Source organism: Emys orbicularis, chromosome 2, assembly GCF_028017835.1.
Source record: "Emys orbicularis isolate rEmyOrb1 chromosome 2, rEmyOrb1.hap1, whole genome shotgun sequence".
NCBI classification, from domain to species: Eukaryota; Metazoa; Chordata; order Testudines; family Emydidae; genus Emys; species Emys orbicularis.
The window spans coordinates 236318452-236332868 of record NC_088684.1 but is presented as its reverse complement, the minus strand read 5'-3'; the positions used below and the strand labels follow the sequence as shown (position 1 = coordinate 236332868).

The window sequence follows — 14417 nt, the reverse complement described above, 5'->3', positions numbered from 1 at the left end:
TACTGTGGATACAAGGTGAATATTCTCTGCATGGGGTGGATACACTAAACATACTTTGCCTTTCCCAGCTGAAGATGTATTCAGATAATAAAGACCTCTGTGTAAACTGCTGCAGTTTGTAGCACTTCATACAAAATTACATAGCATGACAATATTTGAAATTTGGTATTTAGATGACAGAATTTTTAGTCTGACTGCAAACCTGAGTGTGGAGAGCAGGATCATTCCCTCCCCTTCCCCCACTCATCCTCCCCCCCGCCCCTCCCGCTGTTGCTTCACCAGCAGAGAGGTGTAAACTACTACTAAGAAGGCTATTGTAGGGTAAAAGTTGCAGAGAATTGAGAGAGAGAGATGCATTTCTAAAACCCTTACTCATACTGAGTAGTACTTTACTATGCACCTGTCCTGCTGATTTCAAAAGAACTCCTCATTATGAACTAGGGTACTGTATCAGGTCTACAGTGAGGTTTATTACAGTTGTGCCACAATGAAAAGATCTCAACAAGGGGGAAGCTTAAGAATCAGTGAATGTTTCAGTTAATGAACCCAGGGAGGGGACTCAGTGAAAATTTACAAATTGCAACAAAACAAAAAACAAGCATTATTTGTGATTTATGTTTTTATACTGCAAAAATGAGTCCACTAAAGCTAGTGTCCTGACTTGAACAGTTTTGGTCTGTTTGCACAGAAGAGTTATTTACAATATGTGCAAGCACATCTACAGAAAAACATAGGAAATTTTTACTCCATGGCCAGCAAGAGTTTATTTTTCTTCTTTTTACTGGGTAAAAAGATTTCTTTAAAAAAAAGAAAAATCATATCGTATTTGATAATACCAAAGTACAAGCAAATACATTTCTGAAACATCTGTTTCCTTTACATTATAACTGTACAATATTTCACAGATGGGGAAACCTGAATGCATCTGACAGAATGTCCCCGAAACTACTTGTTAAAGCTGCTTTTCTGACCCTTTAAACCACAGATCACAATATGATGAAGAGCATGCTACTTCAGACACTCTGGTGGACCCAAATGTCAACAAAGGAGCATTTTCTTGGAAGTCTTTCTTGTGTGATAAAGACAATACAGACAGGCAGGCAGACAGTACACCTTCACTGCCACTGCAAAGAGGATTTTGCTATAAGGCCCTCTACAATAAATTGTGTTTACTGTGAAGCACATTACATCATCTATAGTGTATACTAGATTATTTCAGGATCATTCCTTAGCCCTGAAAAACAATATTATGAGGAGAGGGTGCTGGAGACATGAATACATTGTGAATGTGACTTAAAACATACTCAGTAATGCCAATGAATATTACCTTGATTTGTCTAAATGAAAATTGGGGCAGGGTTGGAGGAAGAGAAGTGTTAGAAGGAAATAATGTTGAAAGCCTATTCAGGTTTCATACATATGGAGAATGAGAACCTGTAATACATGAATTATGCTATTTTTTTCTTTCAAAACTTAAAGCATACGCTCAGCAGGTTAGATTTTACTGTCTGTAACAGGATATTTCCTGGTTTTTTTTTAAGTAGTAGGATGGCCTTCCGGAAGGTGTACAGGAGACTACAGTCCAAGCAGTAAAGCACTGAGCTCCCTTTTTAATAACCAATAGCATACTAACAGCAGAAGTTAGTGACAAACAAGGATAACTGGAATGGGAGCAAGTAATAAAGACTTTTTAACCTGTACCTTTTAGATCGAGGAAGAACTGCTCTAATTGAGTTGCAGGATAACCCTCTTGGTCTCTCAAAAGGGGAAATGCCGTGTTTGTTTCCATAAACTGTGTCAAGATTAGATTCATCTTTTTACTGTCTGCTGTAAAGCAAATTCTTAAGAGAAAGTGAACTTAGGAGTGTTTCAGATATCAGCTTCTGTTGACTTATGACCTCCAATCAGGACACACAATTGCATTAACATGCAACATTGTCTTATACAAGTTATTTTTTATATTCCCATTCTGAGGCATTTGCTGTTCTCTCGAATAAGACAACTCCCCTGGAGCCAGAGCAGCAACATGGATTGCACTTTTTTTTTTTTTTTTGCAACAATAAATACTTTGGCAGCCTCAGATTAGTGAGGTACATACTGTATGGTGAATTGTGAACCCCCATGTCACACAGTGCTGCTTGCCGGAATGTTTTGTTACGGTGACATGATGCTTCCTTTCCCTCTAATACTGGCGGAGTCTCGATTGAAAGCTACACTGGACCACCAATATGGTCACATAAACCAAGCTTCTTAGCTTAAACAATGCTGCTCTTCTCCTTCCTTTTCTGATAAGTGGAAATGGCACTATCCTTGCCCTGGAATACTGTGAACAGCTCTTTTTCTTGCTTTGCTTGATTTTCCTGTGTGTATCATGTGACTACTGATAAAACTCAGTAAACTGTTCTCATATAGGGAAGCAACATGCTTGGCATAAACATTCACTTAATTAAAAGTGCTGCAGTTACAAGGTTACATGAAGCTGTGGGCGCTCATGCTCGAGGCTCTATCCGGTGAGAAAGCTCAAACAGCGTTTGCTGGTCGTCAATGACGTGCAGGTGATAGACATGTGGCTTCAGCTCTTGATTCTCCTTTGGAGGAACTTCATTGCCTAAAGTTTATAGGGAGAAAAGGAAATTAATCTGAGATCAGTTTTCTGACCGATCCATACTTTTTCCAAATATGAGCCAAACATGCCATTAAAAATGGCAGGTGAAGTGTGATGGTTCAAAGCATCTGCAGAGGACCAGATGCTCAGGTGGGAAGATCCTTATCCTCAAAGGGGAATGGAAGGGAAGAAAGTTCTAAGCCATGGAGACACCATGCTCTGAAACTGCAGCTTTACCCCCTCATCTGCATGCTTTCTTGATATGCTTCTGACACCAGAGGGATGGAAAGCGGGAGGCATAAAGCTGGATTTCCTCATGTTGGGAATATGCTCAGCAGTCCCTCTGAGGCTGATTTAAGTGCTACTTTTTAGTGCTACTCTGTAATCTGTCAGCACAAACAAACTTTGAGCAGGGTCTGAGGATCTAGCTTTGAGTGTATAAATAGCTGTAGCACAAATGTACATCAGCAAGTGGACCCTTGAACCATTTCCTTTAGATCAGGTGAAATGGGACAATGCAGAATAGACAGAGGACAACTCTTCAAAGATTTTTTTTTTTGGGGTCAAGCCTCCAGTTTTAATCATTTATGCTTTTGATTTCGGCTAAGGTGGTAGAAACAAGGGAAATGCTGTTATTTCACAGGAGTTCCCACAGCAGAATGGCTTTAACAATGCGTCAGATGAAAACTGAAAGGTGGATTGAAGAGAAAACTGAGACGTTATCTGCCACAAACTCTAGTCGATGTCCTCAAAGCAATGTTAACAAAATTACCATAAAAAAAAAAATCAAACAAAAATCTTGGAACCAACAAGCTTAACATCACTGCTCTCTTAGCTGCTTTTGTTTCATCCATCCCCATCCATACTTTATCCATTTAGAATGTAAATTCTTTGGGGCACTAGTGTTGTCCTCATATGTGTCTATAAAGTGCCTAGCACAAATTTAGCACTGTGTAAATAGTGACATGACATTGAGAGTTCAGCCAGTTCTGTATGCCACTATTAAAAACATTACTGTACAGCACCTGTCCACACACTCTTCACAAGCACCTGGATGATTTGTAAAACACTGCAGCAGAAATGAACAGGAGAAAAATTGGAGTAGGATGTTATAGGAGACCTTATAGTTCTCAGGGGACAGATTCCATGTTTTCAGCAATTGTGCTAAATACACTGAAAATTATTCAGAATTCAAAGTCTCATTAGCACCTGAAATTACGCTGAATTACTGTACAAATGTTAAAGCTGCTATGCCAGATTTCTGAAAGAGTATTATTTGTTTTCTGGATTTAATGTGGAAAATTATTATTTCCATTAGAATGGAATTTCAGCATTACTTAGCTACACTATCATTTTCTAACCCATAAAGTTTTTGGTCTGCATGCTTAATTTTAAGATATAGTTATAAGCAACAACAATATCTTTTGCTTAGTTTTATTTAGATTCTGTTCTGTGGTGAGATGACTTCTATTTTTAGTCCAATTCAGAGACTAATGCAGGAGAAAGATTCACATTCCTGAAAGCTAAATAAATCCACTGGAAAAGGAAGCAGTCCATAAAGTCTCAATAAATATTCAGTGAATTCATTTCATGCCTAAATGAATTTAACAAAAAACAGTGCCTACAGGAGTCTCTGCATAAACTGTTTTTTAAATGCCAGCTTCACAATAAGGCCAAGCCTGTGGTAAAATAAAACAACAACAACATACTTCAAACCAGCAGATTGTGTGATAAATCTTGGGTATTAAACCTGGATTTATGTCATGACACAAATATTTACAAAAAAACCCCGCAAAGATGGCTTTAAAAATTCATTAACTTATTTTGCAAAAGTTCTGCTTAAAGACAAAAATAAATTAACTCTGCTGAATGAGATTTACAGGTAAATATTTGGGTTTAATCAATGCTTCCTTTAGGGTCTGGATTAACAGAGTGAAAGCAAGAGAAGATGTACTTACCTGCATGCTTTCCTTTCAGTGCATGTGGGAATAATTGGTTCATAATTAATACGCAGCCTTTGTATTCTTAAAAGACTGCAACTATATTAGGCCACATTATGGGCCAAATTTTCAGCAAAACTCCCTAGCTGTATATGCAGTCCTTGCAGACTTATCTATTTGAACACCCCAAATGGGTAACTATGGCTGCAATTACCCTTTTTGTATGCCCACATGCAAGTTTTTATATAAGCCCCCATAGGAAACTGTAAATACTGTAGACCCGATTAGGGGGGGAAAATCTAACATTTATTCTTCAAACCAAAAAAATTCTAGGTTAAGGCTAAAGCACAGGTCTGAAGTCCCTCCTGGTAGAGTGTTTTTGGCCTTGATGTGGCATTTATTTTAGTGTGTTTAAATTAGAACCCCACCACTATAAAAAAAAATATTGTGCTGTCTTTCCCCTCCCTTGTATAATTGTAGTGTAAGTCATACAGAGAATAAGAAAAAAAGTTTACAGATACCCAATTAGTCTCAGTGGAACACTATGAAAATCCACAGTGATATATCACCTTTCATCTAGTGAGATGCCAATACAAGTTTGAATCAGTTTCTTAAAGAGAGTTCATGTAGGAGACTGGTGAGACTGCACTACATCTCCATCCTAAATACACCACTAGTTATTGGAAGCTGTAGGATACCTCACAAGCTCACCAGGTAATTAGAGGCCTTTACGTTTTTTTCCCCTTCTGATGCAGGTCTATAAAACTCAGATCTTGTGTAACATTACAAGTAGATGACTGTGCATATTGGGGATTGGGGAGAACACAGCATTTTGTGAAAATCTTTGGAAAGTAGCTGTAATTACATTCTGTTTGATGAGGTGTCTTTCACAACACACTCTCCCCTCTTCTGGGTTAAAACAAATGGCAAGTATGTTTTACTCTAAAAGTAAACCTAGGCCATGGGAGAGGAGGCAGAGAGACCGGGAAACAGTTCTTTTGATATGTATGTAACTAATGAGAGACAAGTAACAAGGGAAATGTAATTTTGTAATTTCACTGTCTTACTACTACTTACCACATTGGTTATTCCTGCAATGTCTCAGTGATCGGACAGTATCAGCAATCATGTGCTGTGAAATAAAAAGTACAATATATCAGTGCAGAAATCTGACAGGGGGGCTGTTGCTAGAAAATCCTTCCCCAGCCTCACACTTTGCAACAACGATTGTAGCAATGATGAGAAAGGAAGGAGGCAGGAGTTGGAGACATTTAGGCTATGGCTACACTGGCGCTTTACAGCGCTGCAACTTTCTCGCTCAGGGGTGTGAAAAAACACCCCCCTGAGTGCAGCAAGTTACAGCGTTGTAAAGCGCCAGTGTAAACAGTGCCCCAGCGCTGTAAGCTAATCCCCTCGGGGAGGTGGAGTACCTGCAGCGCTGGGAGAGCTCTCTCTCAGTGCTGGTGCGCGACCACACTCGCACTGCGCTCCCACGGCAGCGCTTTGGGGTTTCGAGTGTAGCCAAGCCCTTAGATTAGATGGGGAGAAGGTTTTTGTTTGTTTGTGGCTCGGTGTCAACATATCCTGAAACAAGGTTAGTTCTTTCAGACTCCTTTCACATAAGGATTTTGTTGACACTACAGATAGAGGGGGTCTTCCTAGGAACCAATGGAAATGAACAATGAAAAAAAGGTCATTTCTCTATGTTTCCTTCTTTCAAAGGAGATGCTTGAAATCCCCCCTCCCTTTCCCCCTCATGCTTAGTGGAGTAGTGTGCGTCAAGTGCACTATTGGACAATAGTTTTAAACTGTTGCAGGGAGAGCAGATTTGTGTTCATGTATGTGAAAAATTAAGTGACTTCTGTTAAAGTAAAAAACTCCAAAGGAGGAAGATGTACTTAATTGCATGTTTCCCTTTCAGTGCATGGGGGAGTAAATCGTTCATAAGTCATAAGCATCCTTTGTATTGTTATTAAAAGGCTAAAACTACATTATGGGCTAAGTTTTCAGCAAGCCTTTACCCCTTCATTCAGTTTTTACAAGACTATAGTTGTTGATTTAAAAAAGATTTTTACTGTACTGTTTTTCCTTAGGCAAAATAGGCTGCAAATGGTTGCTCAGATTAAACAGAGAAAAATCTTTAAAATTTTGTTTCACCTTTAGCATCAGATTCTTAGTTGGATATTAATTGGAATAGCTATGTCTAAGTTAACAGAGCTATATTGGTTTTCACAAGTGGAGGATCTGGCCCATAATGCCGTTTATGCATGTTTTCTTTTGATTGCACTTACAATCCAAAGAAAAGAGCCTATTGAATTGGGCCAGAAGCCCTTGACGGAATATGGTGACTAATTTAAACAACCTGCCTGCAATTAACAATAGCAATATGGCATTTTATGGAAACAGTACAGACTGTTCTCACACCTCCTTCAAAATCCAGCCAGAAGTGGAAAGGATTAGCTGCCCAGAGCAAAGTATAGCTTAGAATGATGTAGCATAATTCATCTCTCCACAACCACAATATGAATTGTTTACAATGTTCCTTCACAGAATAGCTTATCATGAGAACAACTGAGTATATGCTTAATGAAGACTTCATGTTCTTTAATAAATCAGTGAAGCAAAATCATTGTTTTCATCTGTGTTCCATTCACCATGAAATCTCTCAGCCTCTTACGCTAACATCATTTCCTTGCACTGATTAAAATAAAGTTCTAATGAGAGGTCCTAGGTTTGCATGACCAATTTCTTAAATCCCACTAGAGCTATGACATTCCTGTGTTCTTCTGCTGTTGTTGCATCTTCCAGTTTATATCCCATATTTTGAATTTGGCTTTCACAAGTAAAGGAGAATCGACTATGTCACTCACAATGTCTCCCTTTGTTACTCAGTATGGGCTCAATCCATCTGAAATTAGCTTCTGTGGCTGATGCCCCAGGGAAATTGGCTGGACCATTTTACGCTCCATTCTCATGGAGATTGATCACAATTCTTCCTTCTTTAGTGCCTTCTTTAGGCATTTCACATTGTCCCTCTGACTCGCCTGACCTAGTTACCATACAGAAAACCTGTTAATTCATCTGAAAAAATTCATCCGATGAAGTGGGCTGTAGCCCATGAAAGCTTATGCTCAAATAAATTTGTTAGTCTCTAAGGTGCCACAAGTACTCCTGTTCTTTTTGCGGATACAGACTAACACGGCTGCTACTCTGAAACCTGAAAAGGGACTGCTATTTTCTGATTGTTTTAATAGATGGCTGCATACCAGAGTGTGATAAATATGTAGGAATGCATATAGTGACTGAGGCCATGTCTACACTATAAAATTAAGTCAACCTAACTTATGCTGGCATACAGCTGCCATAGTAATTACATTGCTTGTGCGTGTGTACGCTTTACTCCTTGTGTATTGCCAGTGTGGGACAGCTCTTGAAAGCCAGTAACAGTCAACATAAGCAACAGAGTGTCTACTCTGACACTGCATTGACCTAACTACATTGACTTTGACTCTACACTGCTTATGGAAGCGGAGTTATTAAGCATAGTGGGATCAAAATTTAACTGTAGATGCTTCCGTAGTTAGGTCAATGTAAGCTGCCTTGCATCAACCTAACTTTGTAGCATAGACCAGACTTGAGACTTGACTGATAACGACTCTTAGCACATGATCATTAGCAATAATTCCACTGTTTATGGCAATCCAGCTCATCAGTATGCTCAGAAGTCCCACAGATATTTTTGGGCATGATCCTGAAAACCCTTATTTACATGATGTGTATAGTTCTTACTACTAGTCCACAAAGGGACTGCCTGTAAGATGATAAATACCGATGTGTTAAAGTTTACAGGATTGTGCAATAAAGTAGCAGTGGTGGCCAAGACATGTTATTACTATAAGAGATATACAGATGGTGGTTGTGATTGACAGAGGAATAATGAAAGAAGCTATATTTCAGCAAAAGATGTCAGCAAAGAATATGAAGATATTTATAATATAATGGTAACATTTAGACTAGGGTTATCATATCGATATAACCTCTTTTTTGAACCTCTTTTCTCTGTCCAGGCAGTTTTTTTTCAAATTTCAGGAAATGTCCAGGGTTTTTGCAGAGCAGACAAGCTGCAGCTCAGAAAGAGCCCTAATTGGTCCACTTTCAGATTGGTCCCTCCCTGCATCTGCAACTGATTGGTCCATTCCTCTGCAAGCCACAGCTGCTGGTTTCCACTCATTCAGGCCCTGGCTCTCTTCTCTGGGGAAGGGGTCCTGCAGGGAGGCAATGACTGATGGCTGTCGCTGCGACCTGGACTTGCGCCAGCTGCCCTGCCACTGTGACAAGGAGTGACACTGCCCTCCACCTCCACTGAGTATGCCTGTCACAGGTGCCCCCCCACAGCTCCCCTTCCCACCCCACCCCATACTTCCCCTCCTCTCTAGTAGTATCCTCTTTTTCCAGAAAATGAAATACTGTAACCCTAATTTAGACCTTATTCCATCCATTTATTACTTTGCATTTGCAATTCTCATGTTAAGGCAAGGGACACAATAAATACTGGTCTAAAAAACTGTAGTCTAGATCTTACAAAATAGAAAGTTAAATTAAAAAGTGCAATCCCCCTAGCTTTTGCTAAGTCTGGTCTATTATGATATACTTTCCTAACTGACTCAACAGCTTGTAGCTTTTCTTCCCTTAGTGAATTTATTTCTTTGCATTTTTGAACAAGCTTCTGATTCATTGTATTCATATCACATTGAATGCAGGAAATAAACATATGAAAATCCTGAATCTAATGGAGATATGAATTTCAAAGCAAAGATGCTGTCACATAAGGAAAATTCCAGTACAACTGTGATGGTAGGTCTATTGCTTCCCTACAGAAGATTTTATCTGCAACAGCAAGTTCAGTATTCAGGCCTCCTTCCTTTCTCCTCTTCTTCTCTCTCTCTCTCTTTTTTTCTTTTTTGCAAGATCAATTTCAAGTGCTAATGCTCATTAGCACAATTTTGAACTTAGTTATTTGTAGGTGCAGTTTAGTGGCTTGATCTTGAATCAACTGAAGTCAATGAGAATATTATTATTATTTATTTTGCCAGAGTGCCCAGAATATGCTAGGCATAATACAAACAGAGGAAAATACCTTCCCTGTGCTGATGAGTTTACAATCTACAAGGGCATTGGGCAAGAAAAGATGGAAAAGGAATACAACACAAAGTGGTTGGAATACAACACAAAGATGATTGACACACTTCTTGCTAATTCCATAGCAACAAATCAAATACTTAAACATCCAAATGAACTAGAATAATACTTATATGGGGTGGGTCTATATTGCATCTTTATCTTAAGAGTTCTCACCCTTGCTACCATTGGTGGGAGCACTCATGCACACAGGGCTGCAGGCAGGAGAATTAACAACCATGTTGTTTGACCCTTCTCACAGCAAGTCTAGATGACATGGTGGTTGAAATGCTGCTGGCTGTTGATAACCGCCTTCACTAGGGGCAAAATCCTGGCACCACTGACTTCACTGGAACCAGACTATCACTTTGGAGCTCCTACTGGTAGAGCTGCCCTGGTGCACAGACACACCCCTAGAACCCTGACAAGGGGTATTCTATCTGCTACCCAAGATCCATAAACCTGGAAATCCTGGATGCCCCATCATCTCAGGCATTGGCACCCTGACAGCAGGATTGTCTGGCTATGTAGACTCTCTCCTCAGGCCCTACGCTACCAGCACTCCTAGCTATCTTCGAGACATCACTGACTCCTGAGGAAACTACAATCCATTGGTGATCTTCCAGAAAACACCATCCTGGCCACTATAGATGTAGAAGCCCTCTACACCAACATTCCACACAAACATGGACTACAAGCCGTCAGGAACAGTATCCCCGATAATGTCACAGCTAACCTGGTGGCTGAACTTTGTCCTCACCCACAACTATTTCACATTTGGGGACAATGTATACCTTCAAGTCAGTGGCACTGCTATGGGTACCCGCATGGCCCCACAATATGCCAACATTTTTAGGGCTGACTTAGAACAACGCTTCCTCAGCTCTCGTCCCTACTCTACTTGCGCTACATTGATGATATCTTCATCATCTGGACCCATGGAAAAGAAGCCCTTGAGGAATTCCACCATGATTTCAACAAATTCCATCCCACCATCAACCTCAGCCTGGACCAGTCCACACAAGAGATCCACTTCCTGGACACTACAGTGCTAATAAGTGATGGTCACATAAACACCACCCTATACCGGAAACCTACTGAACGCTAAACTTACCTACATGCCTCCAGCTTTCATCCAGACCACATCACACAATCCATTGTCTACAGCCAAGCTCTAAGATACAACTGCATTTGCTCCAATCCCTCAGACAGAGACAAACACCTACAAGATCTCTATCAAGCGTTCTTAAAACTACAATACCCAGCTGCTGAAGTGAAGAAACAGATTGACAGAGCCAGAAGAATACCCAGAAGTCACCTACTCCAGGACAGGCCCAACAAAGAAAGTAACAGAACGCCACTAGCCGTCACCTTCAGCCCCCAACTAAAACCTCTCCAGCGCATCATCAAGGATCTACAACCTATCCTGAAGGACGATCCCTCACTCTCACAGATCTTGGGAGACAGACCAGTCCTCGCTTACAGACAGCTCCCCAACCTGAAGCAAATACTCAAAAGCAACCACACAACAAAAACACTAACCCAGGAACCTATCCTTGCAACAAAGCCTGTTGCCAACTCTGTCCACATATCTATTCAAGGGACACCATCATAGGACCTAATCACATCAGCCACACCATCAGAGGCTCGTTCACCTGCACATCTACCAATGTGTTATATGCCATCATGTGCCAGCAATGCCCCTCCGCCATATACATTGGCCAAACCGGACAGTCTCTACACAAAAGAATAAATGAACACAAATCAGATGTCAAGAATTATAACATTCAAAAACCAGTTGGAGAACACTTCCACCTCCCTGGTCACTCAATTACAGACCTAAAAGTCGCAATTCTCCAACAAAAAAACTTCAAAAACAGACTCCAACGAGAAACTGCAGAACTGGAATTAATTTGCAAATTGAACACCATTAAATTAGGCTTGAATAAAGACTGGGAGTGGATGGGTCATTACACAAAGTAAAAACTATTTTCCCATGCTAATTTTTCCCCTACTGTTAACTCACACCTTCTTGTCAACTGTTTGAAATGGGCCATCCTGATTATCACTTCAAAAGTTTATTTTCCTCCTGCTGATAATAGCCCACCTTAATTGATTAGTCTCCTTAGAGTTGGTATGGCAACACCCATTTTTTCATGTTCTCTGTGTATACATATCTTCCTACTGTATTGTCCACTGCATGCATCCGGCAAAGTGGGTTTTAGCCCATGAAAGCTTATGCCCAAATAAATTTGTTAGTCTCTAAGGTGCCAACAGTACTCCTCGTTCTTTTTACAAAACTAGACTACTGTAGCCAAGGCCTACATGTGATTACAAAAAACAAAGGCCTGATTAAGACTGAGTTGAAAATCAGACCCTTTGTCTCCAATAAATTAATATATAGGCCTGTAAGGGATGTTTACTAACAATCAGTGTGCATCAAGGACTAGTTCAATTTACATGTTAATGAGATATACTTGTGAGAGCGCTTGAGGAAGAACATGCTAATAAGTTTATATGCAAACACCTAAAGGTCAAACAGTTAATGGACTAGGCACAAGAAAACCTTTTATTAAATGCAAATCAGTGTTCTTCTAAGCACTGCAACAAGAAAAGGTACAAGAATTGAATTGAACATACAAAGAATGGACCACCTAGGTTATAAAGTTACCTTGGGATGAAACTGGGAGAAATGAATTGTTCTCTCTGTTTACTCAACCAATAGGTACTGAATACAGTAAACTAGTCGTTTCCACAACAAAGAGAGAAAAAGATTAAGATCAGGAGGAAAGATATGCCTCATCACCTTTTGACACATATCACATACCTAAAAAGGGTGGACAAGCCTGATGATATTTTGCTGAAACATGACACTCCAATATGTAGACTTTGTATCATGCTTACCCATACTAAAGTAACTAAGGCCTAATCTACTCTAGAAAAGGTTTGCCAGTATAGCTAGTCCAGCAAACCCTCCTAGAGCATACACAGCTTATACTGGCAAGAGAGTGCTTTTTCTGGTATAACTTATACCAGTCCCTCAAATAAAATAAGCTATACTAGCAAAAGCACTTTCCCCACCAATATAACTGTGTCTACACTAAGGTTTTTGCTGGTATAGAGATGTTGTAAACAGGGCGGTCTCCAGGCACCAGCTTAACAAGCAGGTGCTTGGGGCGGCCAAGGGAGAGGGGCGGCAGGTCCCTCACTCTCTCTAGGAGCGAAGGACCTGCCGCTGAACTGCCGCCGCCGATCGCGGCCTTTTTTTTTTTTTTTTTTTTGCTTGGGGCGGCAGAAATGCTGGAGCCGGCCCTGGTTGTAAAGAATCACACTCCTAACTGACATTACTATACCAGCAGAAGTTTCTACTGTAGATCTGGCCTAAGCTAAAAGCCTAATGCACTACCCCAAGGATAGGCAACTTTTCAGAAGTGGTGTGCCGAGTTCACTGTAATTTAAGGTTTCGCGTCCCAGTAATACATTTTAACCTTTTTAGAAGGTCTCTCTCTCTCTATAAATCTATATTATATAAATAAACTATTGTTGTATTTAAAGTAAATAAGGCTTTTAAAATATGTAAGAAGCTTCATTTAAAATAAAATTAAAATGCAGATCTTATCAGTTTAGTGTGATCCTTGCCCTCGCTTTTCCTTGCTGAATTTTCCAATGTGGGCTACAGCAGGGCGTGACTGAAGAGCACTGGGTTGAGGCCAGGAGCAGAGCCCCAGGCTGGCTGCCGGTACCCCAGGCTAGCAGTGGGCTGAGCGGGGCCGGCGGCCGGAACCCCAGACCAGCAGCGGGATGAGCCGCTCAGCCCACCGCCGGCTCCGCTCAGTCTGCTGCTGGTCTGGGGTTCCAGCGGGGTGAAAGTAACTTAAATTTCTTACAGGTACTGTCATATTGCAACCCCCCTTGGGGGGAGGAGCTCAGGGGCTGGGTATGTGTGGGTGTGGGGGGGAGCACTCAGGGCAGGGGGTTGGGGTGCGGGGGGCTCAGGGCAGGGGGTGGGTATGTGGATGATGCAGGAGTCAGGGCTGGGAGCATGGGGGGTGCAGGAGTCAGGGTTGGGTGGCATGAGGGGCTCAGGGCAGGGGGTTGGGGTGTGTGTGTAGGGGGGAAGTCCTGGAGGGGCAGGGGCTTGGGGCTGGCCTGCGACAGTCCCGGTTGCAGCAGGGTTACCTGGATGGGTCCCTGCCCCACGCTGTTCCTGTTCCTGCCAAGGGAGCTGTGGGCCAGCTGTGTGGGGGCACTGCATCTGCAGGCAAATGGGGGGTGGCGGCAGAAGATCCCCTGGCCTGCTGCTCCCTTCCCCTTCCCCCCCAGGGGCCGCAGCTGTGCACGCTGCAGAGACGGCACGTGCCTGCAGTGCCCTGGTATCCAGCCACAGTGGCGAGAGAGGGGCAGCAAGACAGGCTGGGACGCAGACACTCCACCGCACCTCCCGCCGGCCCCTTTCACTTGCCTGACTGCCTGCTGCTTAGTCCGGTACACAGGGCCGCCAGCGCCAGCCTGCAGGAGAGTTCTGGCAGCCAGCAGGACCCCAGCTTGGAGCGCGCCACGCGCCGGGCCTCCACCCGCAGCGGAGCCCCCCAGCATCGGCCAGCTCCAAGCGTGCATGCTCCGCCTTACTTTCACTTCTAGGTTCCAGCTGCCGGCCCCTTGCCAGCCGGAGTCCCGGCGGCCAGGACCCCGGC

General features: G+C 42.1%; 1 protein-coding gene across 1 annotated transcript in view; it reads right to left on the bottom strand.

Moving 5' to 3' along the window:
• Nucleotides 1-2489: 2489 nt before the first annotated feature.
• The window catches only part of RAPGEF5 (Rap guanine nucleotide exchange factor 5), a 257733-nt gene continuing 245805 nt past the window's right edge, over nucleotides 2490-14417 (bottom strand). Inside the window, exons 25-27 of the mRNA XM_065399415.1 lie at nucleotides 5623-5677; nucleotides 4564-4575; nucleotides 2490-2608 (exon numbers count right to left, since the gene is read on the bottom strand). Of these exons, the coding sequence (XP_065255487.1) occupies nucleotides 2490-2608; nucleotides 4564-4575; nucleotides 5623-5677 (186 nt within the window). The remainder of the gene's footprint in view (nucleotides 2609-4563; nucleotides 4576-5622; nucleotides 5678-14417) is intronic.